General features: G+C 38.6%; 1 protein-coding gene across 1 annotated transcript; it reads left to right on the forward strand.

The window, feature by feature from the left end:
- Positions 1-9,325: 9,325 nt before the first annotated feature.
- On the forward strand, positions 9,326-20,411 carry ABRA (actin binding Rho activating protein). Its single transcript, XM_050802218.1, has 2 exons — positions 9,326-10,063; positions 18,388-20,411. The coding sequence occupies exons 1-2, from the start codon at positions 9,396-9,398 to the stop codon at positions 18,863-18,865; spliced, it is 1,146 nt and encodes a 381-aa protein (XP_050658175.1). The 5' UTR covers positions 9,326-9,395; the 3' UTR covers positions 18,866-20,411.
- The last annotated feature ends 1,708 nt before the right edge of the window (positions 20,412-22,119 follow it).

Here is a 22,119-nt window from a genome sequence, read left to right on the forward strand (position 1 = left end):
CAAACTGGGGCCTGTCAGGGGGTGGGGGGCTAGGGGATGGATACCATTAGGAGAAATACCCAATGTAGGTGACGGGTTGAGGGGTGCAGCAAACCACTATGGCACAGGTATACCCATGTAACAAAACTGCATGCTCTGCACATGTACCCCAGAACTTAAAATATAATAAGAAAAGGTGAGTGTTCTAATGTGTCCAATACTGCTGATAGGACAAGTAAATTTAGGACCAATAATTGATCATTAGATTTAGAAATGTGGAAGTTATTGCTGATAGAACAAAAGGAGTTTTAGTGAATCATGAAGGTAAAACGTGTTTGGATTGGGTTCAAGAGAAAATGGGAGAAAAAAATTGAAGTGGGCAGTACACACAATTCTTCCTAGGAGTTTGCTGCTGTGGGGTGGCGAGAATGGGATGGACCATGGGGTCAAGGGACTGTATTTTTTAAGATAGAAGAAATTGCAGTATTTTTGTCTGACGGGAAAGATACAGAGGGGTTGAAATTTTGATGAAAGAGAGCAAAAAAGATCTATTACAGCAATATCATGATGGGGGTAGCAGATGTGCCAATGGAGATGATGGCCTTCATCAGAGATCTAACCACTCATCCATAAGGCGGCGGGCATGGACACATGCAGGAGGACAGGTAGGCTTCAGAGTGGGAGTTCAAAGGTGCTCTTGGTTCTATGTGAAATGGACAGCAAACTCACTAGCTGGAGTGATGATGGTGGAAGAAGCACTGAACATTGAGAGAAGGGAAAACATTAGTCACCCAGGACACTGGAAGAATGAATGGACAAGGGAAGTACAGTAGAGAGCTGAGCAGCATCTGAGGTTGGAGGTCAAAACTTGTAAAGTGAGACAGCAAATTTCCATGTGTTTCTCTAGTCACATTCAACTGTGTGAGTGTGGGCATGAAGGATGTGGTACCACAATGGGTGTGTTGTGCTGGGCAACTCAGTGAGAAAAGAAGTCAGAAGTCAGGGTAGCTTAGGTTTAAGGTATTCCTCAGGATGATGAGATACATGTTTAAGTTAGTGCAGTGTGGAGTTAATTGGGCATTAATTGAACCAACTTAGCGTTACTAACATACCGAAGGCTAAGCAACTGCTACTCAAAGAGAAGTGAGTTTGAATCATAATTGCAAGACTAGTTTCTGAGACACCATTTTTTTTCAGATTAAATTAGGTATGACAAGCGACTATGTGTTCATTTCCTGAAGTAAGTTAATGTGAGTATCGTTTAATAGACCATGGGATCTTGTGGCATTTGTTCCTTGAAATTTTCTTTAGGCTCTGACAATGTATGTAAATTGCTATTATTTATAATATAAAAGTTTATAATGCATTATTCATACTGAAGTTTAGTATGTTGTCTATGAATCCAGGTCATTTATTTACAAAGTGGCATCATTACCCTCAATAATAGCATAAATAAAAATATTAATAGCTCCCACGTGATGCTCCTGTACAGTGTATTAAGCACCGGGCTAATGTCATCACAGACATGGTCTCATATAAACCTGACAGCAACATGTTGTGAGGAGGAGGTTAATATTACTACTGTTTTCAGACAAGTCAATCAACCATCAGAGAAGTTAAATAACTCCTCCAAGGGTAGACACCTTCTAGAAGAATATCCAGAATGCAAAATGAATCTTCCTGAACCCACATCATGTTACACTCTTGAAACCTGCAAATCAAGTGTCTGCTAGACCCACAGCACTCTAGCAGCTGGAACCATGGTTCTCAACCCTGATGCTATGCTTAGAGCAAGCTGGTGCCAGGATCTCATGCAGAACTTGTCTCCAGAGACAGCATTTTACCATCTGTAGTTTTGAAAGTGCCACAAGTGATTCTAATGTGATTTAAGACCTCAAATTCTCAGTGATCCCCAGTGATTGGAAACCGCTGAGCTCTATATTCCAGGAGGTTCCAGGAGAGAGTCTGTGTGCAACACTCCCAAGTAACTGAGACCTCATCTGACCTCATCCACCAGGCGGAGAGAAACCTTTAGACATAACCTTAAAAGCCACACCATAAATTACCTTAAAATAAAACACTATAAATAAGTTTTCCCTTGCAGCCTCCAGTCCCTACAGGTGACCCTACATGACCTTCCTACCTGAAGACTCACCCCTGCCCTGGTTCTGGTATCAACCTTGTCCTTGGTCAAAGAGAATTTAAGGAGTCTTAGCTTGCTAACTCCCATGACTCAACATGAAAATATTAATAGTAACCACATATCAAGAATTGATATCTGCCAGGCATGGAGCTAAGGGCTTTACACGTGTTAACTCATTTAATCCGCACACAGGCCCTTTGAGCTAGGTGCTTTGCTAATACTCATTTTACAGAGGAAGAAACAGAACCTTAGAGAAGTTAGATAATACACTCTGGGTCACTGTGCTAACCAGCAGAGCCTGGATTTTCACCTGGTTCTGCCTGACCACGTGGTCCAGGTTCCTGATTAATCTTGCTACTTAACACCTCCACACACAAGTCCCAGAGATTCCCCAACTCAACATGAAAACTTCCCTCTTGCCACAAATCCTGCTCTTCCACTGCCCTCTCCTTGCTGTCACTTAATTTAGAAGCTTCTGGATCACTCATCACTGCCCTCACTCATGGCGACTTGTCAGTTTCTATGTCATTTTGGTGTTATTCTCAATGGCTCTCAGATCACTTCTTTCAGACCTTCATTTGTTTCTTTCCAAGATTATTTTACTACTCCCTATAAGTAGTCTTCCTATCCTAGTCTTGCCTTTCTCAAATCCAAACTTTTCTTTGCTGGTTCTAGATTGATCATTTGATAACACAAATTTGATACCGCATCCAGACTTAAGATCCTTCAGTGATTCAATGAGCCCTACTTGATAAAGCACTGATTTCTTAGCAAGATACTCACAAAATAGCTCCAACTTACCTTCTCAGAGGTATCTCTTACCACTCTCTGGCTCCTTGTCCTTACCTCCAAAACACTACGTTCTCCAAAGGTCATAAACTGGGAGCACACAAGCAGGATCCAACCCAAAGACATGCTACATTGTGTTGGTTCACCCAATACCAGTGTGTGTGTGTGTGTGCACACAAGTCTTATCATTTAAGGAACATGAGCACTCAAGCAAAAATACAGATCTCTTACTTCCTTGAAACATTATTTTATAAGTTGTCCACAATTCTCACCACACCCTATTGTGGCTCCAACCCAACTCACTTCACATCTTTAAGTGACCTGCCTGACATTTGAGTTTGTGATCCCTACTGTGGACCATTAGAAAGTCTCTAAGTATACCAGATATCTTCATGCCTTTGTAACATTTTTTGTGGTATTACTAATGTAGCTCTCTCCTGACTATTAAAGGTAGTTGTATGTATGTTTTCTCCTGGCTAGATTGGGAAAAGATCATGAAAGTAGATTCTGTTTTGTTCATCTTTATACCCTATCCCACATTGTTTACCATCAGTCTTCACCCCTTGTATACATTCCACGAACATTGAGCATGGTAAATTCTATTGCAATAAGAAGTTCTTTTTTACTCTATTAAAGTATTTTCATGACCAACTGTGTGAAACTAAGCAAGTTGCTTGTTTACCAAACAAATAAGTCCAAACAACTAAGGGACTTATTTGTTTAAGGAACTCACATAAAAAGGATTAATAAAATTATTCTTTCTCAAAAAATATTAGCAAAGAGAATTCAATAACACATCCAAAAGATTACACATCATGATCAAGCGGGATTAATCTCTGACATCCAAGGCTGGTTAAACATACGCAAATCAAAGATACATCACATTAACAGAATGAAAGATACCACATTATTGTCTCAATTGATGCAGAAAAAGCATTTGACAAAGCTCATTATCTTTTCTGGATAAAAATTCTTAACAGTTTAAGTTATATATTAACTGTTAATATATAACTGTTAATAATAGTTTTATTATTACTCAACATAATAAAGGCCATTTAAGAAAAATCCACAGCTAACATCGTAATTAACAAGGAACAACTGAAAGCTTTTCCACTAAGATCCAGTACAAGGCATGGATGCCAAATATCACCACTTTTATTCAACATTGTAATGAAAGTACTAGCAAGAACAATCAGATAAGAAAAAAAAAAGAGGAAAAGGCACTCAAATTTAAAAAGAAGAAATAAAATTATCTTTGTTTGCAGATGATACTATCCTATAGGTAGAAAATCCTCAAAGTTTCATATAAAAAAACTGTTAGAACTAATAATTCAGTAGTTGCAGAATACAAAATCGGCATACAAAAATTTTTGATATCTATACACAAATAACCTAGCTGAAAAGGAAATCAAGAAAACAATCCGACTTATTATAGCATAAAAAATATGTGAAATAAATTTAAACAAAGCAGGTGTAAGATTTTTACAATGAAAACTATAAAACATTGCTAAAAGAAATTGAAGAATACACAGATAAGTGTAAAGATATCCCATGTTCATAGATGAGAAGAACTAGGATTGTTAAAATGTCCATACTATCCCAAGAATATACAGATTCAATGCAATCACTTTTAAAATTCCAATGACATTATTCACAGAAGTGGACAAAACAATCCTAATATTTTTAAGGAACCATAAAAAAACCCAAACAGCCAAAGCTATACTGAGAAAGAAAAACAAAGTTGGAGGCATCACAGTTCCTGAATTAAAATTATGCCACAAAGCTGTAGTAATCAAAATAGTATGGTATTGGCATAAAACAGAAACACAGACCAAAAAAAAAAAAAAACCAGAATAGAGAGCTCATAAGTATAAATATATACTGCCAACCCAGTATTGACAAGGGCACCAAGAAGACACAATGGGGAAGGGTAGTCTCTTTAATAAATGGTGTTGGGAAAGTTGGATTTCCACATGCAAAAGAATGAAATTGGACCCTTATCTTATTCCATACACAAAAACCGAAAGTCAATGAAAGACCTAAATGTAAGATCTAAAAGCATGAAATTCCTAGAAGTGAACATAGGAATAAAGCACCTGGACATTGACTGGCCTTGGCAATGATTTTTAAAATATATTATACTAAAAACTCAGGCTACAAAATCAAAAATAAATGAATGGAACTATATCAAACTAAAAAGCTGCACAGCAAAGGAAACAAACAACAAAATGAAAGGGCAACCTATGGATTGGGAAAAATATCTGTAAATTACATATCTGATAAAGAGTTAAGTATTTTAAAAGTATAAATAAAACACAAATTATTAGCAGAAAGACAAATAACCTCATTAAAAAATAGACAAAGGACTTAAACAGACATTTATCCAAAGAAAACATAAAAATGGCCAGTAGGTATATGAAAATGTGCTCAACATCAATAATCATCCAGGAAATGCAAGCCAAAACCACAATGAGATATCACTTCATATCCATTAGGATGACTATTATCAAAAAGTCAAGAGATAAATGTTGGCAATGATGTGGAGAAAAGTACACTGTTGGTGAAAATGTAGGATGTTGTAGTCATTATGGAAAACAGTATGGAGGTTCCTAAAGAAATCAAAAATAGAACTATATATGATCCCACAATCCCTCTTTTGAGCATATACCCAAAGGGAATGAAATCACTACCTCATAAAGATATCTGCACTCCCATATTTATAGTGGTATTTTTCACAATACCCAAAATATGGATACAACCTACATGTCTGTAGGTGGACAAATGGATAAAGAAAATGTGGGATATGTATATATGTGTGTATGCATATATATAACATATATAATATATATATTATATACACGTATGTGTGTATATATGTGTGTGTGTCTATATATAAAGAAGGAATGGAAAATTATTCAGCCCGGAAAAAGAATGACATCCTGCTATTTGGCATAACATGTATGGACCAGAAGGACATTTTGTTAAGCAAAATAAGCCAGACACAGAAAGAAAAATATTGCATGATTTTTTAAAAAAGGATAAATATAGAGAGTATAAAACAGTGGTTACAGGAGTCAGGTTGGGGGATGAAATGGGGAAACACATGGTCAAGGGATACAATGTAGCAGATATGTAGGATTAACAAATCTAGAGATTTGATGTACAATAGAGCACTATAGTTAATAAAAGTGCATTAGAGATTTTAAAGTAGATTTTAGCTGCTCTTATCAAAAAAGCAACTATGTGAGATGATAAATGTTACTTTGCTTTCTTATAGTAATTATTTTGCTATTTATTATATATGTATTCCATAAAATCATGTTGTAAACTTCAAATATACATAATAAAACTTTAAAAAGCAGCTATTGTGGCCTGGTGCGGTGGCTCACGCCTGTAATCCCAGCACTTTGGGAGGCCCAGGCAGCTGGATCACCTGAGGTCAGGAGTTTGAGACCAGTCTGACCTATATGGCAAAACCCCATTTTGACTAAAAATACAAAATTTGCCAGGTGTGGTGGCGTATGCCTGTAATCCCAGCTACTCAGGAGGCTGAGGCAGGAGAATCGCTTGAACCCAGGGGGCAGAGGTTGCAGTGAGCCAAGATCATGCCACTTCACTTCAGCCTGGGCAAAGAGTAAAACTCCATCTCAAAAAAAAAAAAAAAAGCCCCCCAAAAAAGCTATTGTTTCATACAGCTTTGAGCAAATGTAGTTTCCTAAAGTCTCTTTAATAAGATTATACAACTGGTTATGAGGGTTGGCTTTACCTAACTTCTAAGTGTATCATGCAGAAAAATATATAAATGCCTCTCCTTCCTCTTCCTACTATTATTCATATGATCAAAAAATAACAAATATTATTTGGAAGATACTTTCTCACTTCTAAGAGACTTCTTAGGTGATAATTATTTCATTAATCATCCTCACAAACAATTTCAAATCTCAAGGTTTCCTAGGAAGCTCCCAATGTAAAACACTTATTTCATTTTATTTTTGTCTTTGAGGTTTTATTTTCATTTCTAACATAAATGAACCAGGAAAATCTGGAACTCCCAAGAATTTGAATTTCGATTGAGACGATGAACATAACATTTCTCTAGTAATCAAAGATGTATGGGAGGTAGCATACAGACCTTGCTTTCGGGAAGAAAGTCCCAAAGCACACGTGAGGAGGAAAACGATTTTATACTCTCTTCTGTAGAGTTGTGAACGAAGGACTGCAGTTGCCATGGAGGCTAAATCTCAGAAGGAATGACCAGGCTCTTTTAGAAGCTGCTCCTGTTTTTTAGCCAAGACCTTCTGCTGACATCCCCAAACCCCAGTAGCTGACTGCAATGCCAGTTAATATGTGAAAGACTGTTAGCATTTGCTGTTTCCATTTCTTCTCCCTCTATCAGGACTGGATCTGGGGCAGGTGTGGACAGGCAGCAGGAAAATCTCGTTGAAAGCTATAAATTATCCTGATTCTGGGCTAAGCGTATGGGTGTCTTAGAGGAACTCTATTTTTACCTAAGGCCTTCCAAGTGGGATGAAGAGATTCTGATAAGAACCAAACAGGTTGCAGTGAATCTGCATTGCTGGGAGGAATGCCAGAAATTTCAGGCTCAGATTGAAATCTTTGTTTGTAATAGCTTTCTTTCCTTGTGATCCAACTTCCTCTTAATTAATCAAGAGGGATTTTCTTTTTCTCCACATTTATGGCCCTTAGTTAAAGCTATCAGATGCTGTTGAACTCTGGAAACACCTCTGACAGATTTGTAGATCAAGTATTAAATCACTCCCAATTTTTTTTTATCCTAGGAGGTAAATAACCCACATGATGAAAAATATCAACTTTTTTTCCAAAATAAATGTCTCACTACCTGAAATAATTAATTTTTATACCTTTTTGTGCTCTTAAACAGCAGTTTTCAATCAGTATGGTGCATGCAAGACTGAAGGAAAGGATATAGTTTTAAAGCCAACAGAACTGTTGAATGAAAAAAAATTCTGCTTACTTTAAGAAATTATTCATTGCTGAGCCTTGGACATTTTTATCTGGTTTAATACACTGCATAGATGTTTCTCTTTCTGTCCACATGCTTGTCTTTCCAGTCCTTTTAAAAAATATTATATTTCAGTCTCTCTTGTGAGAGTTGAAAAACTATCTTTGCCTACATGAACTTAAAGTCCTGCTAAGGAAGATTGTGTTATTAAAAACAAAGGGGGCTAGATGTGGGGGCTCACATCTGTCATCCCAGCACTTTGGGAGGCCAAGGTGGGAGGACTGCACAAGCTCAGGAGTTTGAGACCAACCTGGACAACACAGTGAGACACTGTCTATTAAAAAAAAAAAAATTAGCCAGGCATGTTGGCTCATGCCTGTAGTCCCAGCTGCTTGGGAGGCTGAGGCAAGAGGATTGCTTGAGCACAAGAGGTCAAGGTTGCAGTAAGTCATCATCACACCATTGCACTCCAGTCTGGGGACACAGGAAGACCTCATCTCAAAAAACAAAACAAAACAAAAACCAAAAACCAAAGGGTAAGGGTAGGCAGGGATGGGGATAAGAAGTGAGCTACCAATAGCATTCATTTATTCTGTCCTTAGAATTCTGTCCTTAGATGATCTTTTCAAACAAAGTATTTGAAAAGATGTATTCCAATAATAATTTCTAAAATTCAATGTGTATGCAGGTTTTAAAAACATTTTTTAATGATTGGACCAAAATTTTGACTGCGTTTTTGTATTTTAATATGAGTTATCTATACAATACTTCAAAGATGGGACTGGAAAGTAATTAGTCTTTGACTGTCTGGACTTTGGTCTTTCTCTTCTCTGGGCTTCAATTTTCTCATCTGGAAAATGAAGGTTGGGTGAGTTGATTTTCTAAGGTCTATTTCTAATGGAGTTGAATGAAAAAGAAAAAGGCAACTTAGGATCTTTGATAACTGGCATAAAAGGAGGCACAAGCTTTGAATTACACAGATACGGATTTGAATCTCAGATTTTATTAGCTGTAGGAAGTTAGATTTTAGTTTACTTAGTTATAAAGTGGAACTAATTAGGAGCTGTACTGAGGACTGCTGGGGTTTAAATGGGAACAATCCTATAATGTTCCCAGGGTAATATGTACGCATATTGTATGCACCTATAAATGGCAGGACCATATTAAGGTCAGAAAAACATAAGGCTGAGCACATGACTTGATCTAGTAATTTCCACTCTGGCACTTGGAGAAGAAAGAGAGTGAGCATATCACTGTCCCTTACCAGCAGAGATGTCCCTCTGCCGTGATGAAACTCGAGCTGTCATGATTTATAAAAAGAACACCATCAGGGCAAAGGCGCCATATCTTGGCAAGAAATGCTTCACATAGTTTCCATCGTCACTAAGCTCTCCTTCCCACCCCGCACCCTGCTTCTATTTAAATCCCAGGCACTCCACTGGACCATACTCATTTTAGCCACTGCCCAGGCTATCAGCAGAAAAAAGACAGGTGGGCAGCATGGCTCCGGGCGAAAAGGAAAGGGAGGAGGGCCCAGCCAAGAGCGCCCTCCGGAAGATACGCACAGCCACTCTGGTCATCAACTTGGCCCGAGGTTGGCAGCAGTGGGCGAATGAGAACAGCATCAGGCAGGCCCAGGAGCCTACAGGCTGGCTGCCGGGAGGGACCCAGGACTCACCCCAAGCTCCTAAACCAATCACACCCCCTACTTCACACCAGAAAGCTCAGAGTGCCCCAAAGTCGCCACCCCGAACGCCAGAAGGACATGGAGATGGACAAAGCTCAGAGAAAGCCCCTGAGGTTTCTCACATCAAAAAGAAAGAGGTGACCAAAACGGTGGTCAGCAAAGCTTATGAGAGAGGAGGGGACGTGAGCCACCTCAGCCACAGGTATGAGAGGGATGTTGGTGTGCCTGAACCTGGGCAGCCAGAGAATGACATTGACAGAATCCTCCACAGCCACGGCTCCCCAACACGGAGGAGAAAATGTGCCAACCTGGTATCTGAGCTCACCAAGGGCTGGAGAGTGATGGAGCAGGAGGAGCCCACCTGGAGGAGTGACAGCGTAGACACAGAGGACAGTGGCTACGGAGGAGAGGCCGAGGAGAGGCCCGAGCAGGATGGAGTGCAGGTGGCTGTGGCCAGGATCAAGCGCCCCTTGCCCTCTCAGTAAGTGAATGCATCCTCCCACTCCTTGTATCAGGATCACTACTGAGCCCCAACCAACTCTGGGAATCCAGGCAGCAGATGAAGTCCTGCCAGGGTTAGAGCGAGAATCTCAAAGACTCAAAGGCAGTGAGTACTGTAGAGGAGGGATGACCCTGGGCTGAAGGTCGGTGCCAACCTTAGACATGGACCTTTTGGTCAGGGCCTGTGCTATTTTGTTTCTCCTTTTTGTTTTGAACTGAACATCCAAGTCTTAGCCTCAACAAAGATTAAGCCATCAGAGAAGGATGCCTGTTTTGTGTGAATTCTTTAAGTCAGTTCTATAATGAGTAAAAAATTGGCTTATTTCTTTAGAGATAAGAGTGGTTTCCGGTAGACTCATTGGGGAAACTTACCTTGTCCCAAATGTCTATGCTATTATCAGGAGATACGTCTGCTTCAATAACACCCATGGAACACAAATCTCTGAGGCTGCTGTCTAATTTGAGAGCAGGCTCTGAATGAAGTCAGATCCAATCCCAAATCCTAGTTAGGCCCCTAACTAGTCCTTTTTAAAGCTGATTTTCTCAGCGGGGCACAGTGGCTCATGCCTGTAATCCCAGCACTTTGGGAGGCCGAGGAGGGCAGATCACTTGAGGCCAGGAGTTGGAGACCAGCCTGACCAACATTGGTGAAACCCCATATCTACCAAAAAATACAAAAAAATAGCTGGGCACGGTGTTGCACCTCTGTAACACTCCCAGCTACCCAGGAGGCTGAGACATGAGAATGGCTTTAATCAGGAGGCTGATGTTGGAGTGAGCCAAGATCATGCAACTGCACTCCAGCCTGGGCAACAGAGCAAGACTCTGTTTCACATAAAAATAAAAAATAAAAAATAACAAAAAAGCTGATTTCCTCATTTGTAAAATGACAGCAACTGTAAGCTTTTGGGAGAAGTTCTATTGTATTGGGAAACGTAAATGAGATTAGGGTTATCAAATACAGAGCTTGTCACATATGCTTAATCCATGAAAACTGTTATTACTCACATAGATTTGGTTACTTTGCAACTTTTCAAATTTTCAAAAACAGTTTGTCCTATTTGTAAACAAAGACAGCAATAATTAAAATGTCTAGATGCTAAATACACACACACACTCACACACACTTACTCAATCCGAAACATTTGTATAGACGAGACACGTGCTTTATTTCAAGACAGTAACTCCACATAGTAGGAAGTCAGGATTTCTTGTTCCACGATGCCAGGGTATCAAAATATAAGAAAAGTGTCCGATGTCATTACATTTATAGACTGACTCCCTTTGGGGACAGTGTGTTTTTCAAGTCTCATGAAACAATAAGAAGAAGAAAAAAAAAGGTTACCTATTTTGACAAAAAGCTGTTCTTTTTTTTTGAGATGAAGTCTCACTCTGTTGCCTATTCTGGAGTACAGTGGCACGATCTTGGCTCACTGCAACCTCCGTCTCCTGAGTTCAAGTGATTCTCCTGCCTGAGCCTCCTGAGTAGCTGGGATTACAGGTGCACACCACCATGCCCAGCTAATTTTTGTATTTTAGTAGAGATGGGGTTTCACCATGTTGGCCAGGCTGGTCTCGAACTCCTGACCTCAGGTGATCCGCCCACCTCAGCCTCCCAAGGTCCTGGGATGCATGAGTCACTGAACCGGGCTTAAAGAGCTGTCTTATAGTTTGAGACTATAAAGGTGTTTTGAAAGAATTAGAACTACTACACTACTAGCTTTCAAGAAAAATAAAATGGCAAACGGGTAATTGCAATAATCTGTCACGTGTTTAGTGTATGCTATAGGTGTTTAAATGCTTTGTCGCTTCACTTCTCATGACCCTCTGAGGTAGCTATTCACAATTGCAGGGATAAGAACACCAAAGCTCAGAGGGTAAGTTTGCCCAGCAAGTTAGTGACAAAGCTAAGACTTGCCCAAATGCAATGTTTTGAAACCAGACATGGTTCTAACCTTCGGGCAGTGTCTTGAGGATGCATTCAGAGGTCTGGATTTGTGCTTAATATAGAAGTTCACGATCAGAAGTAACTATGCTATCTGAACATGAGGAACCATATTCCAAATTCTGGCCTTTTGGATCTTGGGACATGTGTGCTAGAAATGGAATAATGGGGTCCAAAAGAATAAAGACTGAGGGGGCACAATGACAAGATCTTTCTCTTGGCACATTTTAAATTAACTAGCGGTAGGGAGGTGACAGCTGGGACCAATCTTGAATGCATAGTAGAGCTAGACATTCTTTGGCACTTGTCTAAGCACTTCTCATATATTTATTTAACCTCACAGTATGCTCATATGATAGGATATAATCATCATCCCTCTTTGATAGATGGAGACAGGAGATGAAGAAATATGAGGGAATTTGTATGAGATTTTACAGCCCATGAGATTTGAACTCAGTCATTCTGGCTCTGAGTAAACTGTCTCACCTAAAAGTGGGGAGTGGGATACAGGACCTGTCTTGGGGTTTCCCAAATCAGGCTAGTACATGAGCACCTTCTTAATGTGTTGAAATGCCTACACTTGGAATAAGAGACAATTAGATTTGAATCGTGGTTACTTTGGTAATCCTGAGTCTCTCTATCCTCATCTAAAAAATAGATGTGATAGCTCATATCTCATGGGGTTATTTTTATATTAGCTATGTAAAGTGATAGACTCAGGGGAGCTCATTAGTAAATTGTACTCGTTATAATACAGGGAGCCAGGCTTGGTGATCCCAGCCCTTCAAGATGCTAGGAGCTTGGCTCTGTAGGTTCAGAGTGGTAGTGGTAGTTAAATCTCTTCTTTCCTTTTTTGATTCCTTTCCCTCAGTCTTAGAGTACATAGGGTACCAGAATGGTGTATGCAGCAACAGCAGCTCTTAATTCCATTGGTAATCCTAGCTGTGCTCAGGAAACTTCAGCAGACACCTCATAGGAATTTTTGGCCAATGATACTCTCAAATATTGCTTGAGAAATGAAAGCAGCATTACTAAGCCAATTTGAAAAGTCTTTTTGTCCACTTAGTTTTAATTATAGGCACCCTTCTCTCCCTGTATCTGCCAATAAGGAGAAAATTATGTATCATAGACGTTTAGGTGGAAAGAAAGTTTCGTGGTGGTTAAGATGTTCCATGGATAATAGAAACAAAGAGATCAACTGTGAAAAAAGTAGATAAATTCTTTACCAACAGTGGTTTTTCTAACTGGAGTTTTACTGTGAAAATTGTTTATATTTTGTCTTACTTTAAACATATTTAGTCTTTTGATTGTGACTTGTTCAATCCAGTTCCTTTAGACAAAAGAAATTAGATCTCTCTCCCATAAAGGTGCAAGATGAAAGTACCAATCACTTATCATCCTGTCCTCCATGTTTAATTCAGTGAAAATAATAGCAGTTGAGCAGGAGGCTGCCATTTTACAAACAGGGGAACTGGCACAAAGAGACATTAAGAAACATATAATCCAAGTCACAGAACGAGGAAGGGATGAAGTTGGGAAGGCACTTGTGTTCTCAACCACTATGCTAGACTGTCCCTCTCAGTAGAGAACAGACTCAAGGAACAAAGTGGAGATCAAAATGTGGGCTTAATTTGTGAAATCCTAATGACTCCCAAAGTTCAGGGTTTTGGTGCAACTGTATTGAAGGACCTCACAAGAAACAAAGGCAAAATTATGCTGTCCTTCTGCCTATGCCCAATTCTAGGGCCGCGAACCCTTTCCATAGACTCTGAAGACAGTTCAGTCTGAAGGAGAATCACAGGCCTGGCTCTCAAATGAAGCTGAAAATGACAGACAGCAAAACTGCTGAGCGGAAATGTCATATTGCCTTTTGAATGCTGTCACCCTGCTTCTGATAAATGTGCCCTTCTTGATGTCACGCTCTCAGTAATCAAAGGGGCTAAACTGTCTGTAGGGAAGGACAAGCAAATCAACGCAGCATTTCTCCTAGAAGTTGGAAACGGTGGCAGAGATTCTTTGCTTCGCTGACAGAGGAGGGTGCCTGCATGAGGAGGAGAAATGCTCCCTCTACAGGAAGATCTGTGGAGCTGGCAATGAGAGCCCATCTTCACGTTCTCCATACAGATCGCAGACAGAAGAGAAAATCATGCCTCTAGGCGCCCCAGGCATTTTGAAGCTGGTGATTCGGGAGAAGGGCAACCATCAGAAAATGTTTTCAGTGGCAGTGAACTTGCTGGATTTGAAATATATCTTTTAGAACTCTTATTTCCTGGGGGTTTGATTACATATATAATAATTTACCCATATAATCATTACTCTGAAGTGACAGAATTATAGATAAAATTGGTTCCCATCTTCTCCTCACGCTGCTGAAGATGCCCATTTAGATAAGAAACAAATTTCAGAATATATTTTAGTAAATGAAACTAGACTTTCCTAGACAGATTGCTTGTGATGTCTAGTAGAATTAGTTACCTTGAACATAGCAGGACAGGGAAGATACATATATATATCTTTTTTTTTTTTTTGAGATGGAGTCTCACTCTGTTGCCCAGGCTGGAGTGCAGTGGTGCAATCTAGGCTCACTGCAAGCTCCGCCTCCCAGGTTCACACCATTCTCCTACCTCAGCCTCCCGAGTAGCTGGGACTATAGGTGCTTGCCACCACGCCCGGCTAATTTATACTTTTGATTGACTATAAGAAAGTTTGTTTACTAATAATGAAGAAACTAAGAAGGTGGGTCTGGATTTAGTATTGCTGTTCCAAAATATGAGTGAGATGTTAGCCTTTAAATATTGCTTTGCTTTCTTTCAATTTATGATAGGTTATCTTTCTAAAGTTAAATCTAGAGTTTCATTCACATTTTTCCCTAAAATTTTTAAAAACAGCATAATCTGGTATCGATTCTTATATTTCTGATATTTATTGACCAAAAAAAATTCAGTATATAAGACTTTCTAACCCTGACTTAAACCCAAACCCAATATACTTTGACCTTTTAAAAACTGGAGATATAAAAATAATACAAAATGTTTATAAAATAGAGAAAATTAGATGCTCATTAAGATGAATTTCCTTCTTTTTTTTCCTAGCCCTATTTTCTAATTCTTTCTTATGGGACCAACTTTCTTTGGTGTTCTTCCCTCCAATTAGAGGGCACTACAATTTGACAATATAACAAATAGACATTAATATTTAAATGGTGCTTCCTTTAGGAGCTCTTTACAGAGTTTTTTTTTTTTTTTTTTTTTTTTCCCAATAGAATCTCTGTCACCCAGCCTGGAGTGCAGTGTAGTTGTACTATCTCGGCTCACTGCAACCTCTGCCTAACAGGTTTAAGAGATTCTCCTGCCTCAGTCTCCCGAGTAGCTGGGACCATAGGCATGCACCACTACGCCGGCTAATTTTGTATTTTTTCAGTAGAGATGGGGCTTCACCATGATAGCCAGCATGATAGCCAGACTGATCTCAAACTCCTGGCCTCAAGTGATCTGCCCACTTCACCCTCCCCAAGTGCTGGAATTACAGGCGTGAGCCACTGTGCCTGGCCTAGAAGCTCTTCACAGATTTATTAGCACACACCAACCCCAGCTGTTATCCCAAATGACACTAAGTTGCAACATTTAGGGAATCTAAGTTCCTAATTAAAAATTAGAAGAAAAAGCCTACATCAAAGAATCAGAGACCCATGTAATGTGGTTTAAACAAATTACCTCTGGATGCAAATTTGAGTATTTACCTATTTTTTGCTTTCTTTGTTACCAAATCAGTATAATACCAACATAAAAGAGAATTTTGAAAAGTGAAAAGAACCAACTGTTATCTGGATACTGACATAATTATTTTTAATTATGCAAATGTGATTAAATTCTTTAGCCTAGTGCTTATACATTTTACAGAGTTGTGATTGTATCATAAACCCAAATTTGTATTACTTTCATTATAAAATATCCAGTAAGTACCTTAAAAAGTGCCTGGCACACAGTATCGTAAATAAATACTTCAAAGCATGGGAGGGATGTAAAAGTGCTCAAAAACTGTTTAAAGGCAGGATGCATTAGGATTTACACAATAGGGCAGCACCACAGTTGGTGCTCAGGAGACAAAGTATGAGTTAATAAATCACACTATTCACTTTCATTTGAGATACTTCGAGCCTCTACTCTGGCAGGACACCTCAGCTGTTAAGTCTGGTATGAAATTCACGCTCTGCCAAGATGGCCTTGGGCTTGATACTGAAGAATATGCCTTTGATCAGCATGGTGATCAGTCATTGATCAGCATGGCTCCAAAGGGACAAGGTATTTGCTTTCTTTTGATAATGAGATCGAGCAGCCCACACTGAGGGCAGCTAAACAAGAAAAGTCAATGGCGAGGCAGGGGATCAACTGACAAGGAGGGCTGAGGGAAATCCATTACACTTCAGCCCAGTGAGCTCCTAGCACTTCTTCATACATATATTTTACAAAGGTGTAATAATCGTGTATACAGTTTTTGTGTGCTTTGTTTTTACTAATTCACTGTGTCATATACTTTCATCCATGTTTGTATAAAGGATAGTAGTGTTATATGTAGGAGTATTTCCAATTCCAATTCTATTGTGCTATGAAACAATGTAGCAAGCGTAGGACTTTGGGAAACATCCAGCATAAGAACTGATGAAAGTTCGCCATCTAGTGGATGTCATTTCTTTTTTGAAAACAATGTTAATGTCAGTATATATTCCTCCAGGTCCACGTGTTTGGTTCCAGCGTTTGGGTAACCAGATTTCAGGAAGTGAGTTTGGATGGTGAGGGATACCCAAATCTGACTGGTTGCTGGGTTTTTAATAGTAAATTGCGAGAGCTGGGATAGCTCAGGCATGCCGTTCACACAAGTACTTTCAGCACCACCAATCCCAATGCTTCCAGGCATGAGGCCACTTGTTACTGGGGAGAAAAAGGGAGGGTGGGACGCTTGTGAGGGTTAGGAGTACAACTCTCAGATAGTTCGAGTTCGTGTTTTACCTGTGAAGTTAGAGACCTAGGGAAAAAGTCTAGGCAATTGGACAAATGGCAGGGACGTCTTTTTGAGTTCTGGGATACATGTGCAGGCTAGGATGTGCAGGTTTGTTGCATAGAAAAATGTGTGCCATAGTGGCTTGCTGCACCTATCAACCTGTCACCTAGGTATTAAGCTCCACATTCATTAGCTATTTATCCTGATGCTCTCCCTCCCCAACAGGCCCCGGTGTGTGTTGTTCCCCTCCCTGTGTCCATGTGTTCTCATTGATCAGTTCCCACTTACAATGAGAACATGTGGTGTTTGGTTTTCTGTTCCTGCGTTAGTTTGCTGCCCCATACTAATATTAGGCTGGCATCCTGATACTACTAGTCTACACTTTCCAGAGCTGGCTTTTTAATAGAAAATGCATTCTGAATTCCAAAGATACACACATTTAAAACACAACTTATTCCTTTATTAGACACTGTATGGGCCTGCTGAGTGGCATCACTGCATAGTAGAAAGAGCATTGACCTTGGTGTTAGGCAGTCTTGCGTTTGAATCCTACCCCGTCACCTATTTAGGGAAGTATTTCATAGTTATAGACAGGCTCTGGAGCCAACTTATCTTTGTTTCAAAGTCTTATCTTTGGTTCACTTAACAGTTTTGTGACTTTAAGAAGTTACTTCATCTCTCTGGCCTCAGTTTCCTCACTTGTGAACTAGGAATAGTAGTACCTATCTCAGGAAATGGTTGTGGGGAATATTAATAAAAAGCATATAGAATGCCAGTACATAGTGTTCAGTAAATGTTACTGTTGCTAGCTAGTGTTTTCTATCTGTACAACTTAATATTTCAAAGTTTGTGGCATCATTGATACTAGTCTATATATGCTCTCACTGAAAAATACACATATGAAAATCTATATATGAGAAAATATTAAAATGCATGTGTAGTGGTATAGTCCTTACCTTTGGGAAAAAATTGGTTTCAGAGGTCCTCTAAGAACTAGATTCCTGAAAACACCTACATGATTCCAGTTCTAAAGTGTTACTAATACTCAACTTTAAGATATACACATTTGCATTAACTTTGTGTGGGGAAGCTTTTTTCTTAAAATAGATTTTAGTATCATTATAATGCTTAAAATATTCATAGAGAAAACAATCTAGAAGGATATGCACCAAACTAAGAACAATGGTGGGACTATGTATGACTTTTCTTCTTTCATTTCTAATTTTTTATATTGTGTTTATTTTTGTAGTGAAAAAATTATACTTACATTAAAGAAGCATATGCACGGGAAGTACAAAGGGAAAACAACACTTGGTGTTAACATATCTGAATCTTGATTGTTCACCCTCTCTCTACTTTAGGGTAAACAGATTTACAGAGAAACTCAACTGCAAAGCCCAACAGAAATACAGCCAAGTGGGCAATTTGAAAGGGAGATGGCAGCAGTGGGCTGATGAACACATACAATCCCAGAAGCTCAATCCTTTCAGTGAAGAGTTTGATTACGAGCTGGCCATGTCCACCCGCCTACACAAAGGAGATGAGGGCTACGGCCGCCCCAAGGAAGGAACCAAAACCGCTGAAAGGGCCAAGCGTGCCGAGGAGCACATCTACAGGGAAATTATGGACATGTGCTTCATTATCCGCACAATGGCTCGCCACAGACGAGACGGCAAGATCCAGGTTACCTTTGGAGATCTCTTTGACAGATACGTTCGTATTTCAGATAAAGTAGTGGGTATTCTCATGCGTGCCAGGAAACATGGACTGGTAGACTTTGAAGGAGAGATGCTATGGCAAGGCCGAGATGACCATGTTGTGATTACGCTACTCAAATGAACCTTCAAAGACAAAAGCCAAATTTGGCCCACTATTGTCTTAATGCTAAATGCTCATGTAGGTAAAATGAAAATGCAAACTCTCTGTAATAACTTAGTAAATATTAAACAATTTTTACATAAATGACTTTCTGGCATTCTATTTCTACCTAGAATGAGGAAGCTTGGAGATTTTGAGAAAGCACAAAGCATTTCAGAAAGCATATAGAATGTAAATATATAGAAATAGGACGAAGAGTTGAAATTCCACAGAGTGTTTTTGTCTTTGAGACGGGTTCTCTTCATGTCACCAAAGCTGGTCTTTTACCTACTCAAGTGATCCTCTCACCTTAGCCTCCCAAGTAGCCGGGATTATAGGCATGAGCCACAGCACGCAGCCACTTGTATGTTTTAGGCAAAATATTTAGCTATTCATTGTAGAAACTACTACAGATTTTTAATTAAACATTACATCTAAGAAGAATGCTGAGTTAAATATCAGCAGAACATATAATAATGTGTCTTTATTTGGAAAAAAGAAAATACCATTAAGTTTGGTAAAATTAAATTTAAAATTTTTTCAGAAGCTTGACTTTGTATTGTTTATATCATAGCATCACTCACCAAACAAACACATATATAAAAAGTTGTCAAGATGTTGCTGAAATTGTGAAGTTCCTCTATGGGTTTGGATTCTAACAGGTTTCCAGTAAGAGTTCACTTCCTTGTTTGATTTGATCAAATCACATAAAAACAGACACTTCCTGTCTTAGCACCAACAAAGGAAGGCACACCCTCACTAAAAGTAGGGCAGAGGTGAGAGATTCAGATTTACTTGCCTTTGTAGGACTTCTTGGAGAAGTTTATTGTTTCATTACATGTCAGCATATAATGAGTCAAGCTGCTTGCATTTATATCAATACAATGATATATATTTCTCCAACAATGGAGAAATACAGAAAATCTATGAAGTGGAATGTTCAGTATTAGAAGAATCCCATAGAATCATTGGTGAATTAAAAACAGATTTGAGACAGTTTAATTTTCCTCATACTGTAACAAAGAAAACTTTACGAAATGTTTAAAAGTCATAAAACTGCAATATCAGTTCTGCAAAAGTAAAAAATATACAGTTATTATGATGGCAAGGAGAAAATCATTTGACATTAATGTGCGTATGTGATCTTAAAAACAAATGGAATGGAATGTGAGATTGCACTTCTTACTGGATTCAATGAAAGTTACTAAAATGCATTGATAGACAGTATAGCACTTTGGTGTTAAACGTAAAAATTAATGTCAAAATATGATACCTCAAAATAATAGGTATTAGATTGCTATAAGAATTATATTTGTTTTCATGTATGAGTCTCTTTCAAACTGAAGGTTCCAGTATCTTCTTTAAGAAAGTATGTATATTTTGTTTCCATACTGTATTTATAGAGCTACCAATTAATGACCAATATTTCTAAGTAGGATTTCATATAAGATGCACACTTCTATTACAAGTGAAACCTATGCCAAATGTTAAAGACAAATAGCTCAAGAATAAAAGATGTTTTCTTGTATTTTCTGTTCTTGTTTTTATAGTACTTACAGGTTATATTCCACATACACTTTCTTCTGTTTGAAATACAATAAAATTATAGAGTGCAACTCATAGTATCAGTAGAATATTTGTTAATAGATGAAGGTTTCAAGAGTCTCCTCATATTCAATTCTGAATAATAACAATTTATGCAGGCACTGACATAGATTATTCAAAGTTCAATTTGAGTGTAAGGATAAAGTAAAAGGCCTCTTCTCAGACAGCTTCTAAGATGTTAACTAACACTCTTCTGAATAAGGCCTGGCTGTAAAATCAGAAAGCTACTTTCCTTAGATAAAAAGGCCTGCTGTGTGATAGGCATATCTTCACAAGCACCTTGTGAGACAGACATCAATGTAAGAGGTGTCTAGTGATACTAGCTTGTGGTTTGTAGCCTTTTTTCTTCATTGTGTATTATTCTTCTGATAAATATTTTATTTATTTTTAAGGCCATCTGTCATCTTAATGTTTCGTGAATTGGGATCCAAAAATATCTCCTCAACCAAAATATTATTATCCTAAAAACTCCATGATAGGAATATCCATAGTTGAAAAACTTAGGATATTTTGACAAAAAAAATTAAAACAAAAAATAACTCAGGTGGCAAAAACAAGGTAATGAAAGTCCTCATATTTTTATAGTCACCAAATAATATATGAAATCCTATATTTTATCATTGATAATTCTAAATTCCCAATAACAGGCAATATATATTTCCCACTCTTCAGGATTTTCCTTTCCCAAACTTTCAATCAGGTATTTGGAGGGTTTCTGTGCTGTACTTTATTACCCCTTCTATCTCGTAACTTAAAGTTGTGTAAGTTCACCTCATCACTCTGCCCACTTACACTACAAGGAGGGAAGTTCGGAGCGTGGGCTTTTTGCTTCCCACAGTGTTGCAAGATGAGGCTGCATCTATTCTTGGTTTGCCTTCTGCTTTTTCCTTTCCCTTCCCAAGCTCTACTTCCTTCTTTTTCTGTTCGCTACTAACTGATAAAAAGTAGAGAAAATCCTGTGCTGTTTCTCACATGATATAGAAACAATTCTGTGTAAACTAGAATTTTATGTCAATGGGAACTTCTCTATTACATCACTGTTCAGGGCATATAAGAGGAGCAGGAGACCATGGAGTCCATACTGAAGTGGCCCTTAATGTAGATGCCCCACAGGATTCCTAGAATATTCTAATTTCATTCCCAGTACCTATGATATACTTTTAGTATAAGAAGTACGCAGCCAGTTTTTGTTACTTAATTTAAAAATGTGCTCTATGACCCAACCTCTTAGCCTAGAGGTTTTGAGAGTACTGCGATCCATCCACCAGCTATCATTCCCATAAGGATTATCTAATAATACTGTGTGCCCAGATTTGTGGGGCAGGCAGTATCTAACAAAATTACATTGCATTTACTTTTTGACTAATAAATCCCACTCCTAAAATTTCCATGGAATATACAACTCAAACAATATGAAAATACATATGCATAATGTGTTGTGCCTTGTTTCTAACCTAAAATACTGTAAACAACCTAAAACATATAGGAAATGGTCAAATCAAGAATGGCATATGCATACAATAGATGCAGCTATAAAAGAAAAGGAGTATCTTTTAAGAAGTGAAATAGATGGCCAGGTGCGGTGACTCACGCCTCTAATCCTAGCACTTTGGGAGGCCGAGGCGGGTGGA

This window comes from Macaca thibetana, chromosome 8 (genome assembly GCF_024542745.1).
Source record: "Macaca thibetana thibetana isolate TM-01 chromosome 8, ASM2454274v1, whole genome shotgun sequence".
Taxonomy (NCBI): domain Eukaryota; kingdom Metazoa; phylum Chordata; class Mammalia; order Primates; family Cercopithecidae; genus Macaca; species Macaca thibetana.